Genomic DNA, 16,636 nt, shown 5'->3' with positions numbered 1-16,636 from the left:
GTGAAGTTTATTAATATATTAATACAGTGAAACCTGTCTATGTTGGCCACGATCGGTTCCATTGAAAAGTGGCCAACTTACAGAAAATAAGTGATTGGTGTATTTTTAGAATATGATTTCTAGTATTACATGCTTGTAAAATTTTAATAAGCAATATCATGACAGCTACTTTTACATAATATATATAGAGTAATCATAACAATACACAGTACTAGAAAAAATACTACATTATATTTAATATATGTGCCTTTTTTCTTCCTGATAACTAGTGTGGTACACTGAATTATTAGGACGGAAAACACAATCACACAACCATAAAATCGAAACATATGTACGCAGTTTATTGAAATTGATATTATAGCACAGTGAGTTATTCAGATTGAAAACAAGAAAAGCAAAATTATAAATTCAATAATTTATATGCAGTTTATATTATTTTTTCGGCAGTGACAAATATTTTCTGTAGATACCTTTCGAAAAGTAGCAAAGCAGTTACTAATAACAAATTTATTCGTGGTGGTTCATTTTAGACGTATGTCTTTTATTCTTTTTGCACATATACACATTCTAATTTTGTAGTAACTACCTCTTGTTAATGAGCTACAAGTGTTTCCCTTGGAGCAAAAGATGTTTTGACAAAATCTTAAGGGAATTCATATTTGAAAACCTCCGCTACCTTTCGAAAAGCCGTCAGGTGCCAATAAATCACAATTGAAATGGTTAGCTTTAACCTTGAGAATTTTCCGGAATTACTAAATCTCCGCACTGATGAAAGGAGCCGATATAGCTAATGGTTTTGCCAAAACAGACAGGGTAAACAAATACGTACGACCATTTCCTGAATTCCTGTACGTGCGTTTTCTCATTCGCCACTTCCTTCACCACCCCTTTGTCAGGGTAGTGTTCTGGTTATTGACCTCCAAGAGCAAATCGTGGGAATCTATGCTTCTCTGTCTCCAGTAACAAATACAGAACATTTGGCTCTCATACGGGAATGCGAAAGAGTTAAGAAAAATAATAAAATGTTATTCGCGTGGCCAAGATACGCAGGTAAATTTATCATTATCAACATAGGATAAACATTGCTTCAATGCGGCCAACTTCCAAGATAGACAGGTGGCCAACTTACAGAGTAATGAGTAATAAATGTCTTATGGGAAAGTGCAGGTTCAAGACGAACCAGGCAAAGATAGGGAGGTGGCCAAGTTGACAGGTTTTACTGTATATATATATATATATATATATATATATATATATATATATATATATATATATTAGCATAAAACAGTTTCGTAGAAGCTGTACTTTGTATTATTATCGCAGTCTAACTATTTACTTTTGAAAATAGAAAATTTATTTCATACTATAGAAATACTCTATAAGACTGTATAATCTGTGTCACTCCCTCAACTGTACTGTGCCGTGCGTGACTCGTCAGGGTCACAACCAAGATTGCCATGTAAGTTCCAGTTACGTTTCAGTGTGAATTAGTGTTGCCAATTCAGCAATTTTATAGCTAAATCTAGCTATTTTCACATGGTGATTAGCCAGTTAAAATGTGGTTTAGCTATTACCTATCATTTTGGCCAATTGTGCAGACCAAGTTGCCAATGTTTAGCCACTTGTGTGTAGGAATAGATAATACCATTTTTAATCAAAATATCTCTGAAATTATGAATAAAAACAATAAAATATTCTGGAAATTACACTTTTCCGTAGCTATTGCAACGCAAATTAGTTTGCGGCCAGAGATTTTAAGCAAGTGAGGTGTGTTTTTAGTGTTGCTCTATTTCAGTAGTTCCACCGATATGTACCCAATATTAGTCCAGAGATTGAGGACGAAAAGAAATGTGACTACTTAGGTACTATTAATAATAATATTTTGCATTATCAACTATATAGTAGAGAGGATTAAAAATAAACTCCAAAAATAGGATATTTCATGAGTCTCTAATGTTAGGGAGTTAAACTCAGTACATAAAATTCTTAATAAAAATAGGGTACGTGGTCCAGCGTTTCGAAAATTCCATTTTTTACGGAGAGAAGGACGCCAATTTGTAGTGTTCTTTTCGAAGTTGTCTGTCCCATCATCACGGGAAAACTACTTTTTAGATGAGCCTTGTTAAGCTTATGCCTCCGGACGCTCAGGAAATTTAATCCCTTAGTGCATAAGATATCAAGGATTACAAAGCATATACACTCCCAAATTATTTTTTTGTTTAGAAATAATGTAAGTGAAAGGCTAATAGTCACCGCAAGAAACAAGGAAGTACTTTCGAAGAATACCGTCTTTATCTTTAGCCTAGACACACTTCGAAATGGATTTAAATCATAGGAAAGAAATTATGGATAGGTAAAAATGCTTAAAAAGAATGTTAAAAATATACGAAGCAAAAATCATCTTGTCACTAGAAATGCCGAAGAGGACAAATGGATTGGCGTCCCCCTGGCCCCACGTATTTCGGCAAAAATTAAGAAGGTATTGTTTAAAAATAACATTAAGGTCTCCGAAGTTCCTCCTAAATCTATAGAAAAATATATTACAAATTTTAAATCATTTTTTATTGATCCCCAACAAAGTAGTGTCGTTGATCGAGTTAAATGTCAATGTGACCAAATATATATAAGCCAAACAAAAAGAAATATTTGTACCAGAATCGCTGAGCACATTCGTACATCCAAATCTCGTAGCTTACAACAGTTATCCGGATTGGCATCACATCTCAAATAAAATAACCACAATATTGCTAATTCATGTTTGATCGAAAAAGCAAAAACAGCAACAGAACGAAAAATTAAAGAAGCTTATTACATTCATAAGGAGAAACCGGCACTCAGTTCAGATAAAGGTGACATAGGATAAATGCCATTTGGAGCAGTGTTTTTACTACGTCCGTCTGGAAGGTAATGAAAAAAGAAAAACAATAAACAACATTGAACAGTGACAAATTAATTACTGTTAACATGTCTATTTCTAGTGACAAGAAGATTTTTGCTTCACATATTTTTAAAATTCATTTTAATCATTTTTACCTTTCCATAATTTCTTTCCTATGATTTAAATCCTTTGGAAGTGTGCCTAGGCTGAAGATGAAGACGATGTTCTTTGGAAGTACTTTCTAGTTACGTGGTTTGTTTCTTGCGGTGACGATTAGCCTTTTACTTACATTATTTCTATTATTATCACCGCTCGCAATACAGTAATAATATTTTGTTTGTTTATTTGTTTGTTCAATATGAATAATAAAATTCATATGAAGATATATCCAACAACTCTATTTTTATATAAATGAACTCGATATAGATACTGGAAAAGATGAAGATACATCCAACAACGCTATTTTTATGTAGATAATAATGAAAGAGGAAACAATGGATTTTTAACACACCATATTCTTTATAGATGTAAATTCAAGAACGTAGAAAGAATGAAAAAGTGACTGACTGGACCGGAACTCGAACCCGGGGCCTCCGGCGTACCGTGGCGATGTGCTAACCACTACGCCACCCAGTCCGCTTCCCAGAACAGCTACTCACTCTTTGTACGTTATTGAATTCACATAAAGATATGGTGTGTTAAAAAATCGGTTATTTCCTCTTTCATTAATATCTATATAAAATCACAACCGTCATAGGTACTCAATATATGGACACAGGGATTGTCCAAGCACAGCAGGGGTCTGTGGTACAGCGGGGGACACTTCTAAATGGTACAGCCATATGGAGATTTACGGCTAAGGTGTACCATTTAGAAGTGTCGCCCGCTGTACAACCCACGTTGTTCGAGTGAAGAGCACCGACCTCGAGAGTGAGAAAGAGAGTCGCTATTCTGGAAAGCGGTCTGGGTGGCGTAGTGGTTAACGCATCGGCACGGTATGCCGGAGGTCCCGGTCCAGTCGGTCACTTTTTCACTCTTTGTACGTTATTCAACTCTATTTTTAGTACAAACATGTTTAAGCACGTGAAGTTAATGTGCATGTTTCTGATATCTTCCACATTTTTTTTTCCAGTGTTTTGAAAACCACAGCTAATAATGACAACCTTGCTTTTGTTTGCGAATGCGTACAGCTAATGCCTAAAAGTACAAAGTAAGTAAGCAGTAGAAGTATGAAATAACAAAACTTATTTGTGTCTAAAGACCATCGAACGAAAATATAACTCAAGCTAAGCTATTAAATCCGTATAATCCAATTCAAAGAGAATACTTCTTTTTTTTTCTTTCTTTTCTTTTTTTTCTTAACGAAAAAGAAAGTATTGGGGGGAATTTTCTCCTTCCCCCTTTCCCATTGTTCACACTGTTCGTGAAAGTCAGGGAAATGCTTCAAAATATACCAACATTCAGGACTATTTTTGTACTTTGTTTCTGCGATAATCATTATTTATAACGAAAACTGAATATGCAACGGTAAGTTGGCTTATAGATTTAATATTTAGCCATAATTTCGTGTTATGTTTACAGTTTTAGAACAACTAAGTGATTCAATTCACTTCTAGCTAATTATTGCCAAGAATTTTGGTTAAACTGGAAGTGGATCCTCTAGATACTGGCTACAAATACTGCCTTAAAAGGCGACAGTTCAACTATAAATAAAATTTATTTATGGAAAGTTTATATGAACATAGTGTAGTTGCTCAGAGGACAGTGCAAAATGCCATTGGATTTTGCGAGTTTTCAGGAAGTTCTTATTACTCAAGCGATGTTAAGAAACATTAGAGTTGCTCACAGTTGATCCGAATATTATCTCGAAGAATCAAGGCAGATTTAAATAAATAAATAAATAAAAAAACTTTAGAAATACAAAAGCTTGAGGAGCGCCGAAAGATGTTAAAATTCTGGTTTTGAAAGAAAAAATTAACTCAAAAGTTCAAATGCCACAGAACAAAATTAAAAGTTACGTTTATTGGTTGTATATAAGCAAAGAGAGAAGCTAGAACTAGGGGCACTTATTTATTTTTGTGAGTGTTATTCAGAATGGCATGTTACTAAAGATACCGTTAGTGTATAATTATTGTTTGATACTAGAGTTTTATTGTGTTCCAAATACAGCAAGTTTTACACAAATTCCACTATTTACTAACTCTAACTAACTCTATGGCCTATGGAACCCGGAGGTTCAGTGCCGCGTTCACAAAAGCTCTCCACTGACTTCTATCCTTAGCTAATTGCATCCAGTTTCTACTTTGTATTCCTATCTCTGCGAGATCCATCTTAATATTATCCTCCCATCTGCGCCTAGGTCTTCCTAATGGTCGTTTTCCTATGGGTCTACCAGTCAAGACTTTGAAAGCGTTTCTACTTTCTTCCATTCTAGCTACATGACCTGCCCACCTAAGCCTCCTAGACTTGATGACCCTAACAATGTTGGGTAAACCGTATAAACTATGTAGTTTCTCGTTATGAAGCTTCCGCCATTCCCCATTCTCGTTCCTCTTGGGTCCGAATATTCTTTTCAGGATCCTGTTCTCAAATACTTTCAGTCTATGTTCTTCCCTCAGAGTAAGCGACCATGTTTCGCAACCATACAGAACAACAGGCATGATTATCGTTTTATATATTTTAAGCTTCAAATTCCTCGACAGAATTCGCGACGACAAGAGATTTTGAACCGAGTAGTAACACGAATTACCTGCTTTTAGTCGACATTTAATTTCTTCGTGAATATGATTTTCGTCTGTTAATATTGATCCTAAATATTTGAAAGTATCCACTTTATCAAAAGCATTATTTAATATTTTAACGCCTCCACAATTTGCCGTATTACGGTCCCGACGCACTTCCATGTATTTAGTTTTCTCTGCATTTACTTCTAAACCCATGTCCCTGCAAGCGTTTAATAAGATCTCTGCATTTATTTCTACTGTTCTCCTATCATCCCCTATTAAATTTACATCATCAGCATATGCCATAACCTGTTGAATGCCGTTCAACTCTAGGCCCTGGTTGCTATCTTTGATTTTCCTTATGGCGTATTCCAGCACAAAGTTAAATAATAATGGCGACAACGCATCTCCTTGTTTCAGGCCATTTTCGACGTGGAAGCTCGTGGACAAAAATTTTCCTACCCGGACTTTACTTTGGGATTCACTTAAACATATCTTAATTAATCTAATTAGCTTTCTCGGTATTCCAAGCTCTGTAAGAACGTTGTATAATGTTTCTCTCCTAACCGAGTCGTAAGCCTTTCTAAAATCAATAAATAGTTGATGTACCGGGGTATTGTATTCCCACATCTTTTCGAGTATTTGGCGAATGGTAAATATTTGGTCGATAGTTGATCGATTTCGTCTAAATCCGCACTGATAATCTCCAATAATTTCATCTGCGTATGGGGTCAATCTTGCTAACAGAATATTTGAAAGGATTTTATAGAATGTTGACAGAAGAGAAATGCCTCGATAATTATTACAGTCAGTTTTGTCGCCTTTCTTGTGAATTGGAACAATGATTGACTCTTTCCACTCTTATGGCAATTCTTCCTTGTTCCAGATAAGGAGAATGAGTTTGTGTATCTTGTTCCACAATTTTTCGCCTCCAGCTAAAATTAACTTAGCAGGAATTTCATCTACACCCGGAGATTTGTGTTTCTTTAATTTCTTTATAGCGGCTTCCACTTCTATTCGATTGGGTTCTGGAATATACGGTTCTGCGGTGTGTATCTCCTTTTCTCCACGCACATTAGTTTTTGGCTGCGTGTTCAGCAAATCGTCAAAGAAATCTTTCCATCTATTTAAGAGGCTATCCGTATCAGTGAGAACTGTTCCGTCAGATTTCTTTAATATATAAGCACGAGGTTGATAGCCTTTCTTAAATTCGCTGATCCTCTTATACATGTCCCGAATGTTTTTATTTTTACTATTATCTTCAAGTTCCTTAATTTTAGCTTTCAAAAAATCGCGTTTCTTTGTTCTAAAAGTTTTGGAAGTTTCCCGCCTGATATCTGCGAAATTTTGTATAGTTATTTCATTCGGATTTTGTAGCCACCGTAATTTTGCCTGTTTTCTCTTCTCTGCTAGTTTAATGCATTCTTGGTCGAACCATGGTTTGTTCCTACGTATTTCCGCGTGTCCCAATTTTTCTATTGCTGAACTTTTAATGCTATCTCTAATTTCAATCCAAGTATCCTCAATACTAATGCACTCCGAGTCTTCTAAGACCAAGAATCTATTCGAAACTTCAATCTGGTATTCCTCTCTTACCTGTGTCTCTTCTAATTTCTTTAAATTAAATCTCTCCGTTTTCGGACATTGAATAACGAACGATTATCTTTATTTAATCGAACGAACCTTTATTTAACGATAATCTCTCCCGTATTATCGCTACTACCAGGTAGTGATCAGTGTCACAATCAGCCCCTCTAAACGATCGGACGTCAATTATGCTAGATCGTCTTCTTCTATCTACTAAAACGTGATCAATTTGATTATGTGTTTTTCCGTCTGGTGATGTCCAAGTGTATTTATGAACGTCGCGATGTGGGAATTTTGTACTCTTCACGATTAGGTTTTTGGATGTTGCAAAGTTCACGAGTCTAACACCTTTGTCATTACTTTCCTTATGCAAACTTTCGTTCCCTATAATCGGTTTGAAAATATCCTCTCGTCCTACCTTCGCATTGAAATCCCCTAATAGAATCTTCATATGGTATCGCGGGAGTTGGTCAAATATCCGTTCCACTTCTTCGTAAAAACTATCTTTTATATCGTCACCCTTATCTTCAGTTGGAGCATGTACATTTAAAACAATAATATCACACCACCGTCCCTTAAGAGTAATAAAAGAAAGTCTGTCAGTAACAAATTCAACCCGTTTAATTGCTGGTAATATTCGTTTGTGAACGAAAAACCCTGTTCCTAACTGGTGATTTTTATTTCCTTCCCCGTAAAAGAACGTAAAATTTCCGGAATTCTCAGATCCATTTCCTTCCCACCTAACTTCCTGAACTCCTACTAAGTCCATCCTTTATTTCTCTAACTCACTCGTTACAGATTTTAACGCGCCTGCCCTATAAAGACTTCTAATATTCCATGTTCCAAATCTCATGTCCATTTTCTTTTGCTGATGTCGTGCCAAGTTATCAGTCCTTGTCCGAGGCTTTTGTGAATGTTTCTGAACAAGTACCTTTTTTTACAGGATGAGGGTGTTAGCCTTACCCAAACCCCCAAGCTGGAGGACCACTCCTAGTCGTCTGTCCGCGACTGCTTATTCAGTATATTCGCAGCTAACCTCTATATCTAGAGGCCTTCTCCTCGATCCGCAACCTGAGGACGCGCCATGCCGTGGTGACAGGAACCCACGTTACACGGATTCCACTATTTACAGCACTTAAAAATTAAAAAGAGAGGCGTTGGAATAGAGCGTTCAACAATGTAGCGCGGGAGGAGGTTGTGGCTGACAGTGGATTGCGCCAGATTTAACCTCTAAGACAAATCACTTTGAGATAGTAGATTCTAGCCTGCTAGTTAACGAATTCTATGAAGTACCTCATGTGGTATTTTCGGTGGTAACCTCAAATGGGCCACTTTTGTTGGCGAATGTTTCTGCATGGCTGCTATTTGTGTTTGTCTGGTCAAGACAACTGTGCTCACTTCGATGATTAAACATTTTCCCTACACTTTTTTATTCAGTTGTACGAAAAATGTGCGTGCGAAAGAACCATGTTGTACCCTTCCCAATTACGCTTCACTTTCGACGGCATTGATAATGACATAAGTTGTATATTTCTTCTGTAACTTCACAGGTGACAGCAGTGTTGCCAGATTTGTCGGATATAAAGCGAATAACCTTCCTTATAATTGGAAAGCTTAAACGAAAAGAAACATTTCTGTTCACCAAGCGGAAACTAGGATGATGTAAGGCAGGATGTTAGAACATAGGTAATGACAATCTTATGTCTCAGCACTGGGTAGAATCCCATGGATAAGTTTTATATATTTATTTATTTAATGCTATGGATGAATGGAAATCAAACTTGTTACCGTGGAGGATTCTGTAAATCATAGGTACGTCCCCACTGATCTACGAAGTATTAGTTGCATTACGCTGCATGATTGCGTAGTTACTATAATATTAAGCAACTGTTCAAATTGCAATTTTTCGTTTATATTTTCCTAAAGTTTTTATTCTTAAAGGAAGTTCCACAGCCAAATATAACTTCCTAATCATATTAATAAGTTTCAAATCAATGTATTTCACTTAGAGTGAATTATATTTCTCTTTTTTTAGCAAATAGTAATGTACTTATAATTTTCCATTTATATTTTTTCGTGTTGAAATTGAATTTAATATTTCCATTTATGTCTTTTCTGGAAAATTTCGCCATCAAAAATTAGTTTTTCAGTACTACAGTATATACAATTGTACTACATTAATTAAGTAAAATGCATTTTCCTCACATAATGCTCGTTCAATCCTAATTGATACTTAGTGGACATTCCTTCTATATCTTGACGGTAATGTGTGCGGCGGGAAAACGAAAATAAGTTGTAAAAGGAAGTGCTTCTTCTAAAAATATTATCCACTAAGGGTATTAGATGAAGCTAGATGGAGCTTATCCTAAAAAGTATTTTCTTTAAAAATAACCGTTCTCTTTTTTAATTTTCATAATGGACTGAGGGAAACACTCATGTGGGAGGGAATTGAAACAGACAGCGACGCGCCAATTATTATACATTACATTAAAAGACTCTTTTTCTGTTGAGTCCTGTTGACTCTTTTCTGTTGTAATTTATTAATGCAAGTGTATAACGCACTTTTTGTACCTTTTATTCATTCATACCATACATACTCTTGAATATTCCTTGATTCTCCTTTCATTGCGGTTACTAGTCGTAACTAGTGTCTTCGTGGTCTTATAATCAAGCTCTCTTGAATGCGAGATAGTATAGTGAGGAACGGCCTGTTCTCTGAGCGTTGATCTTGTGTGATGGTCTGTACACCTATTAACTGCATCCATCGGATTCGAACTGCAGTTGTGGCTCGGAGCCCTTAATAGAGGTTTCGTCCTTCATTACCTAAATGTTACAGAAGAATGTAAAATAAAATTTAAAAATAAATAAATAAATAAATAAAATCAGTTATTAGATTTCACATTAATGCTTCAGTTTACTAATGAATAGTTTATGTTAGAATATATTCATTTGGATAAGTGAATGTTTATTGAAGATAATGTTATTGTAAAGAAGAAATATATTTATGAATAAAATAAATTTGTAACTAAATAAATGTAGTATTCCAATACAATACGTTACTAGCTGAAATGCTCGTTCTTCGCACGGAGAGAATTAGTTTATGGGAAATATTTAAATCCCCTTCTCCCTTAGAACATTTATTTCAATGAAAGTGTAATAAAAATACAGACGTTACTCTGTTTTTGGCATAAATATTAAAATACCCTACTTCCATGGAATACGCCTTTAATCAAATTGATGTGATTCAAAAACTCTGACTTGAAGTGTGTACTAACTATCTTCCAAAAGTCATTTCAAACGATTCAGACGTTTTCCGACGCCAGAAATTATGAATTCGACACAGATCTGGCATTTTTGACATTTTATTTTCCATCTCTTTAGAGGGGATGAACTTGAACTTAAACGGCATTGGGAGCATCACTTCATTTCAGCGTCTTCGAAAACTATAAATTGCACATTATTTTTACATGTCACTTCTTCTAACTCCCACCCGTTGGGGTGTTTTACTGTCTCAGTATTTTTTTTTTTTTTTTTTTTTGTTTCGGTTGAGTCATATGCCTACCAAGTTGGTTAAAATTGTTCCAGATTTACACCTGAATATACGTTCATATACTTATACATTCAAATATATATATATGTGCGAACAACGCCTTTAGTGTTACCCCTCTAAATTCCCAATGCAGTTGACATGCCCACTCGTGCCTAAACGTGGGATTAAATGTCATCACGATTGTAGCGTAATAGCTTGACGAACCCAAATTATGAATTCGACACTAATTTCAGTCATTTGAAATATTTTTCATCCCTTATGTCGATGGAGGCTGAACTTGGACTTCAACGCTATCGGGAGTGTACTTAATAATCTCAGCAACATCAAGAACTATGAATTTTACCTTAATATCAGTCGTTTTCGATTATTTTTATATGTCAACCCCTTCTCACCACCGTAGCGGATGCTAATGGGGTTAAACCTAGCATATGACATAGGAAATGTCGCCAATGAAATTAGGGACCCCGAAAGCTATGAACTCTGCCTAATATCGGTTGTTTTCGATCATTTTATATGAAGGGTAAGGGGAAAAGAAGGAATGTCACAAAACTCATTTTCGAGAAAACGGCGTTTTAATATTGAAAACTGCGTAGAAAAAGTAGGGTTAGCTAAATCTTTTGCCCCTTTTTACATGGACATTTCTACATCTACGCATGCATTTTATATAAGCCAAATAGTACCAAGAGTCACACCAACAGATAGGACAAAGCACCTGATAAAGCACATACATGGACATTCCTTTTTTTTTCCTTACTCTCTATATGTTACCCACTTCCAATCTTCCAAGATGTGTTATTGATTCTTACCCCTGTTGGAGCTAAACTTGAACTTGAAAGGTTATCGGAACTGCCACTAATCAACTTACCGACTCCGAGAACTATGCGCTCGACACTAATATCGGTAATTTTCAATCATTTTTACATGTCAAAATTCTCCGCCCCCCCTCCCCCTTCCAGGTGCTAATGAGGTTTGAATTTGAACATAAATGTCATCTGGAGTCTCCCTTTTCTATCTAAGCAACCCCTAAAGCTATAGGTACGACACTAATATCTGTAGTGTTTTAAAAATCATTTTTATGTCTGCGTCTCCCATTCCTCCAGGAATGCTAAGGAAGCCTTTCCTCGACTGAGGAATAAACTTGATTTAAACAAGATCAGAACTGCCAGCAATTAACTAAGCGATGCTGAAAACTAATGATCCAACACTAATGTCGGTCGTTTTATATTTTTATCTGTCACCATTTCACTCTCCCACTCCTCACGTGCTAATAAGGGCTTAAATCGAACTTAAAAGAGATCGAGAGTATCATTGTTTATCTGAACGACTCCTAAAACTATGGATTCGACACTAATATAGATCATTTTTGATCATTCTTCCTCTCCCCCTAGGAGTCCTAGGGAAGTCTTTCTCCAAACTGGGATCTAACTTTGAAATTAAAGAACCCTAAAACTGTCAGCAGTCAACTTAGGGATCCCGAAAACTATGAAATCGACACTAATATCGGTCATTTTCAATTACTTTTACATGTTACCGTTTCTCCTCCTTCAGGAGTACTAAGGGAGGGTGAATTTCCATTTAAACGGCATCAGAAGTGTCACTATTAATGTTACCGATCCCGGAAACTACGAATTCGACACTCATATCGGTCGTTTTCCATCATTTTAATATATCACACCTCCTACTTTCTCTAGGTGTGCTAGGGGGTTTTACCCTCACTGGGGGCTGAAATTGAACTTAAAAGGAATCGAAATTGTTACCAATCAGCTCATGGAGCCCGAAAACTATGGATTCGACCTTAATATCGATCATTTTCGATAATTTTTATGTTTCCCCCTTCCCCTCTGCCCAAGTGTGCTAGGGGTTCTTACCCCGACAATACTCTTTTCCAGACTGTACGTAATATGTGCACCAAGTTTGGTTAAGCTTGCTCCGGACGTTCCAGAGTTATGTTGGAACATCCATATATATATATATATATATATATATATATATATATATATATATATATATATATATATATATATATATATATATATATATATATCAAGATTAAGCATTAATATGATATTTATTGTAGAACGGTTCATTTTTTTTTCAATAGTCTCGCCTCAGTATTTTAATGGTTTCTTGATTTTTTTCATGTATTGCACTATTGTAAGTCTTCTTCATGTTACAGGTCTTCATCTGCACCAGACAAAATAATGCCCAAGGTAGTTACTCAGGAAACTTTTAATGAAACAGTGCTGGAAAATATCGAAGATTTTCAATTAACCGTAGAGGAAGCAATTGAGGATGCAGTAAAGCAGTTTGAGGCTCAGGTGATTCATTCTAAAATTTGTTCTGCTTCTTTTCCCTGTGATTTACTTTTCTGTTTTGATTTCTACTTAAATAATAAAGAAAGTAATAATAGTTGCATATGAAATATCTTTTAATTGGCTATTGAAGTTTAGCGTCCCTTTTCAGTACCGAGGCTATATGAGACGTAAACTTGCAGTTTAAAGTGGCTAAAATCGAACCTGGGAACAATATATTTTATATTAAACATTTCAAATGAAAATAGTTTATGGGAGAAAATTATATAATATGATTTGGTACAGAGCTTCGCGGACATTTCAATGCAGTTATATAGTTACAAAAACTTGCAGCACTTTAGCATTTGACTCTAATGTGTTCAAAATTCAAGAACACCCTGAAAAAATTATACCATTCTGTATGTGACTTTTTCCTTGTAAGTTAGATGTTATTCGCATATGTCAAAGGAATATCAAGTTGGTCGTGGTGAATGGTGGTGGAGATAAATATCTGAAACTGTATAATGTTTAACACATGTCACATTAACATTCGATATAAGAACCATTGTGGTCCAAGCATGCATTCAACGTGATACCAAATCGCTATGCTCTTTGCAAGGAAATGCTGCTCCAGGTTCCGTACCAAATAACCGTACTCTGTTGTCTTTCTTCCAGTGTATCGAAACGCTGTCCACGGAAGTGTTTTTTTAGGGACTCAAACAAATGGTAGTCAGAAGGAACTAAATCAGGGCTATACAGAGGATGGTCAAGAATTTCCCAGTTGATGTGTGTACGTGTCCGTTGGGCTGCATGTGGTCGTGCATTATTATACAGTAACAACTCTCCCTCTCATATTACCCCTTTTTATTTCTGTCGTATGCTTGCTTTTAGCCTGTCCATGGTTTGCAATATGTGCCCGCAATAATGCTCGTGCCCTTTACCAGAAATTCAACATAAGTAAAACCCTGACGGTCCCAAAATAAAGTAGCCATTGTTTTCTTGACAGCTGTGATCTTGAATTTTTTGGCCGGTGGTGACGGATATTTTCAAGTCATGCTGTGGGATTTTGATTCAGGTGTCCATAGAGGTATTGGGGTTTCATTTCCTGTTATTATGCGATGAGGAAATGAATTTTCTTTGCGGGCATATCTTCTGAGGTAGGTCGATGGTGTTTTTGGTCCTCACTCAGATATTTTGGCACCCACTGTGCACACATTTCCTGAAACAAAGTTGGTCATGGACGATACTCCTCACTGAATCATATGAGATTTGCAGTATCATGCAACCTCACTCTTCCGTCTTCACGAATCATGACATCGACGTCACACACATTTCTGTCGGTGATGGATGTTGTTGGTCTGTGACTTCTGTCATTATCTGTCATAATCCTCGTACCACTTACGAATGCGTTGTACCACACGTACATTTGTTTCTGTCACATAGTATTCTCTCCATAGACCTCCACCAATTCTCGATGAATGTCAGATGGCGTCTGTCCTTTGAACACCTCCCCCAAAAGAAAACAAATAACACTGCACACCTCCTCCTTGGAGTAATGTTCAAGTCGATGCTACTTCTTTAAATTGCTCTAGGTACCAGATGGGTTGATGTAGAAAGCTGTAATTGCCACCAGACTTCTCTCACCTTAGTATCTGTAAGATATAAAAGAATTAACTAGCTACACAAAAAAACTCTGGGTTTTAGAGACAAATTCATCCTTGTATTTGATGAGTAGTTCTTTCCAGTGAAAATGCAACTTATTATTATTATTATTATTATTATTATTATTATTATTATTATTATTATTATTATTATTATTATTATTATTATTATTATTATTATAAAACTAATAGTGATATATTATTATCGCTAGAATAGTAAAGAAAATGAAGACTGGATTGATGATTTTTCTCGAATTACTTAAAGTGTGTTTTTAGTCATATCCACATTAATTTTTCCAAGCTTATTCTGGCATTATGATTGAGTTAGAAAATCAGGGAATCAGGCATTATGGAAGAGTTAGTTGGTAATAATATTCCTACATAACTTTTCGAGACGTTCGAACACGTCGATCTTATCTTAACGATTAATTTTGTCAAGTTCAATGTTAATTTGAGAATCAAAGCTATATAAGACGGTTTCTTCGTAAGTTCAAGCCAAATGTATGGAAATTCGCAGAAAATTCATTTTGAGTTTGAAATTTCATTTTTTATTTTTTAATTATATAGAAAAGCTAATACGTTACGGTATGCATGTACACTCATGTCCAAAATTATTGTCGCATATCTATAAATATGTTGTTCTAGGAATATAATTTGATAACGAATTCGCCCGGTATATTTTATAATGTTAGTATGTGTATAATCTGCAAAGACATGTATGTGGCAAATTTTATGTCAAAAGAGCAGTAAATAAGAACAATAAAACAAAAATAAAATTATCTTGTCCATTTAGCAACATTTTATTTTATTCATTATAATTTACGTATTTATAATTCTTTTCCTATGAAATTTGCCACAAATATACATTTTTCGATTATACACAGAGTATCAATATTAAAAGTACCCTGCAAAACCATTAGTAAATTATATTCTTACAAGAAGACAGTTATAGATATGCGACAATAATTTTGGACATGAGTGTACCTTTTTAAGGGTTATCATTATATATAGCATAAACATTATTTTGGTTTCATTGAAGAAAAAATAGCAAAAATTTTGGGAGTATAATCCATAAAAAGACTTATACCACATTCGTTGTTGATATTGCAATCTTAATCTGAATAATTTCGGGACAAAAAGTGATGAATACAGTAGTTTATTGAGAATACTCCAAGCACCTCCACGGGTAGCATGCGAAGATTTTATGAAGTTGATAAGGGAAAGTTGCTTGATTTGGAGTTTATTTTCATCACTGGAAATTCCTAAATTAGAATGCCTTTTAATTGAAATTCATTTGCAGTACGTATGTTCCTGAAGATTTTTTGAACATGAAGGTAGTTTGTTTTATTACAATTTTTTTTTAAGTACAAGTAAAAATTTTTTCGAATAAAACGTGAAATACTTTTTTTTTCCTTCCTTCCTTCCTACACGGATGCACACTCAAGTCCTGGCGTTCTTCAGATTGATACTGTCTTTCATAAAATTTATTTGTCATGTACTCTCTTCCTATCCCATGTATTTTTCTACACCTTGACAGTGTTCTACCTCGTGGCCAAGTGTCTTGTGTACCTGATCCCATGTTCGATTTCAGATTGAATACTTGCTCAGATACAAACCTCAGTAACGTTTAGGATTCACTTTAAGCAATTGATAATGCCCTCTCCGTTGGTCTAGTTGCTGGCACGCGCGCCCTTAGTGTACGGAGTTCTGGGGTCGACCTCTGTTAAGAGAAAAAAATGAAATGAAATCTTTAAATTTTACGTCCCACGCTTATGTCGGTTAGGCTAAAGGAGACGGTGATAATGAGAAATGAATGAAATGGTGGAATAAAGAAAGTGTGGTGAAACGGGAGAACCCCGAGAAAACCCAGGCACACGGTATTTGTCCACCTCAAAGTTCACTTGGCGGCAGCAGGGTTTGAACCCGGGACCCCGTGCACCAGAGGT

The 16,636-nt window shown here is 35.6% G+C and overlaps 1 protein-coding gene across 6 annotated transcripts in view; it reads left to right on the top strand.

Annotated features, from left to right (window-relative positions):
* The window catches only part of LOC145676789 (armadillo repeat-containing protein 6 homolog), a 63,246-nt gene that overhangs the window by 14,805 nt on the left and 31,805 nt on the right, over nt 1-16,636 (top strand). For 3 of the 6 annotated variants that reach the window (XM_081747581.1, XM_081747588.1, XM_081747582.1), the window contains exons 2-3: nt 4,011-4,088; nt 12,915-13,056. In XM_081747581.1, coding sequence (XP_081603707.1) covers nt 4,072-4,088; nt 12,915-13,056 — 159 coding nt within the window. In that variant the 5' untranslated portion in view covers nt 4,011-4,071. The remainder of the gene's footprint in view (nt 1-4,010; nt 4,089-12,914; nt 13,057-16,636) is intronic. The other 3 variants (XM_081747593.1, XM_081747599.1, XM_081747603.1) reach the window with 1 other exon arrangement.

Source organism: Thermobia domestica, chromosome 2, assembly GCF_964235325.1.
Source record: "Thermobia domestica chromosome 2, izTheDome1.hap1.1, whole genome shotgun sequence".
In the NCBI taxonomy this organism is placed as follows: Eukaryota; Metazoa; Arthropoda; class Insecta; order Zygentoma; family Lepismatidae; genus Thermobia; species Thermobia domestica.
The sequence above is the reverse complement of the archived record's forward strand: the minus strand, read 5'-3'. Positions and strand labels throughout refer to the sequence as shown.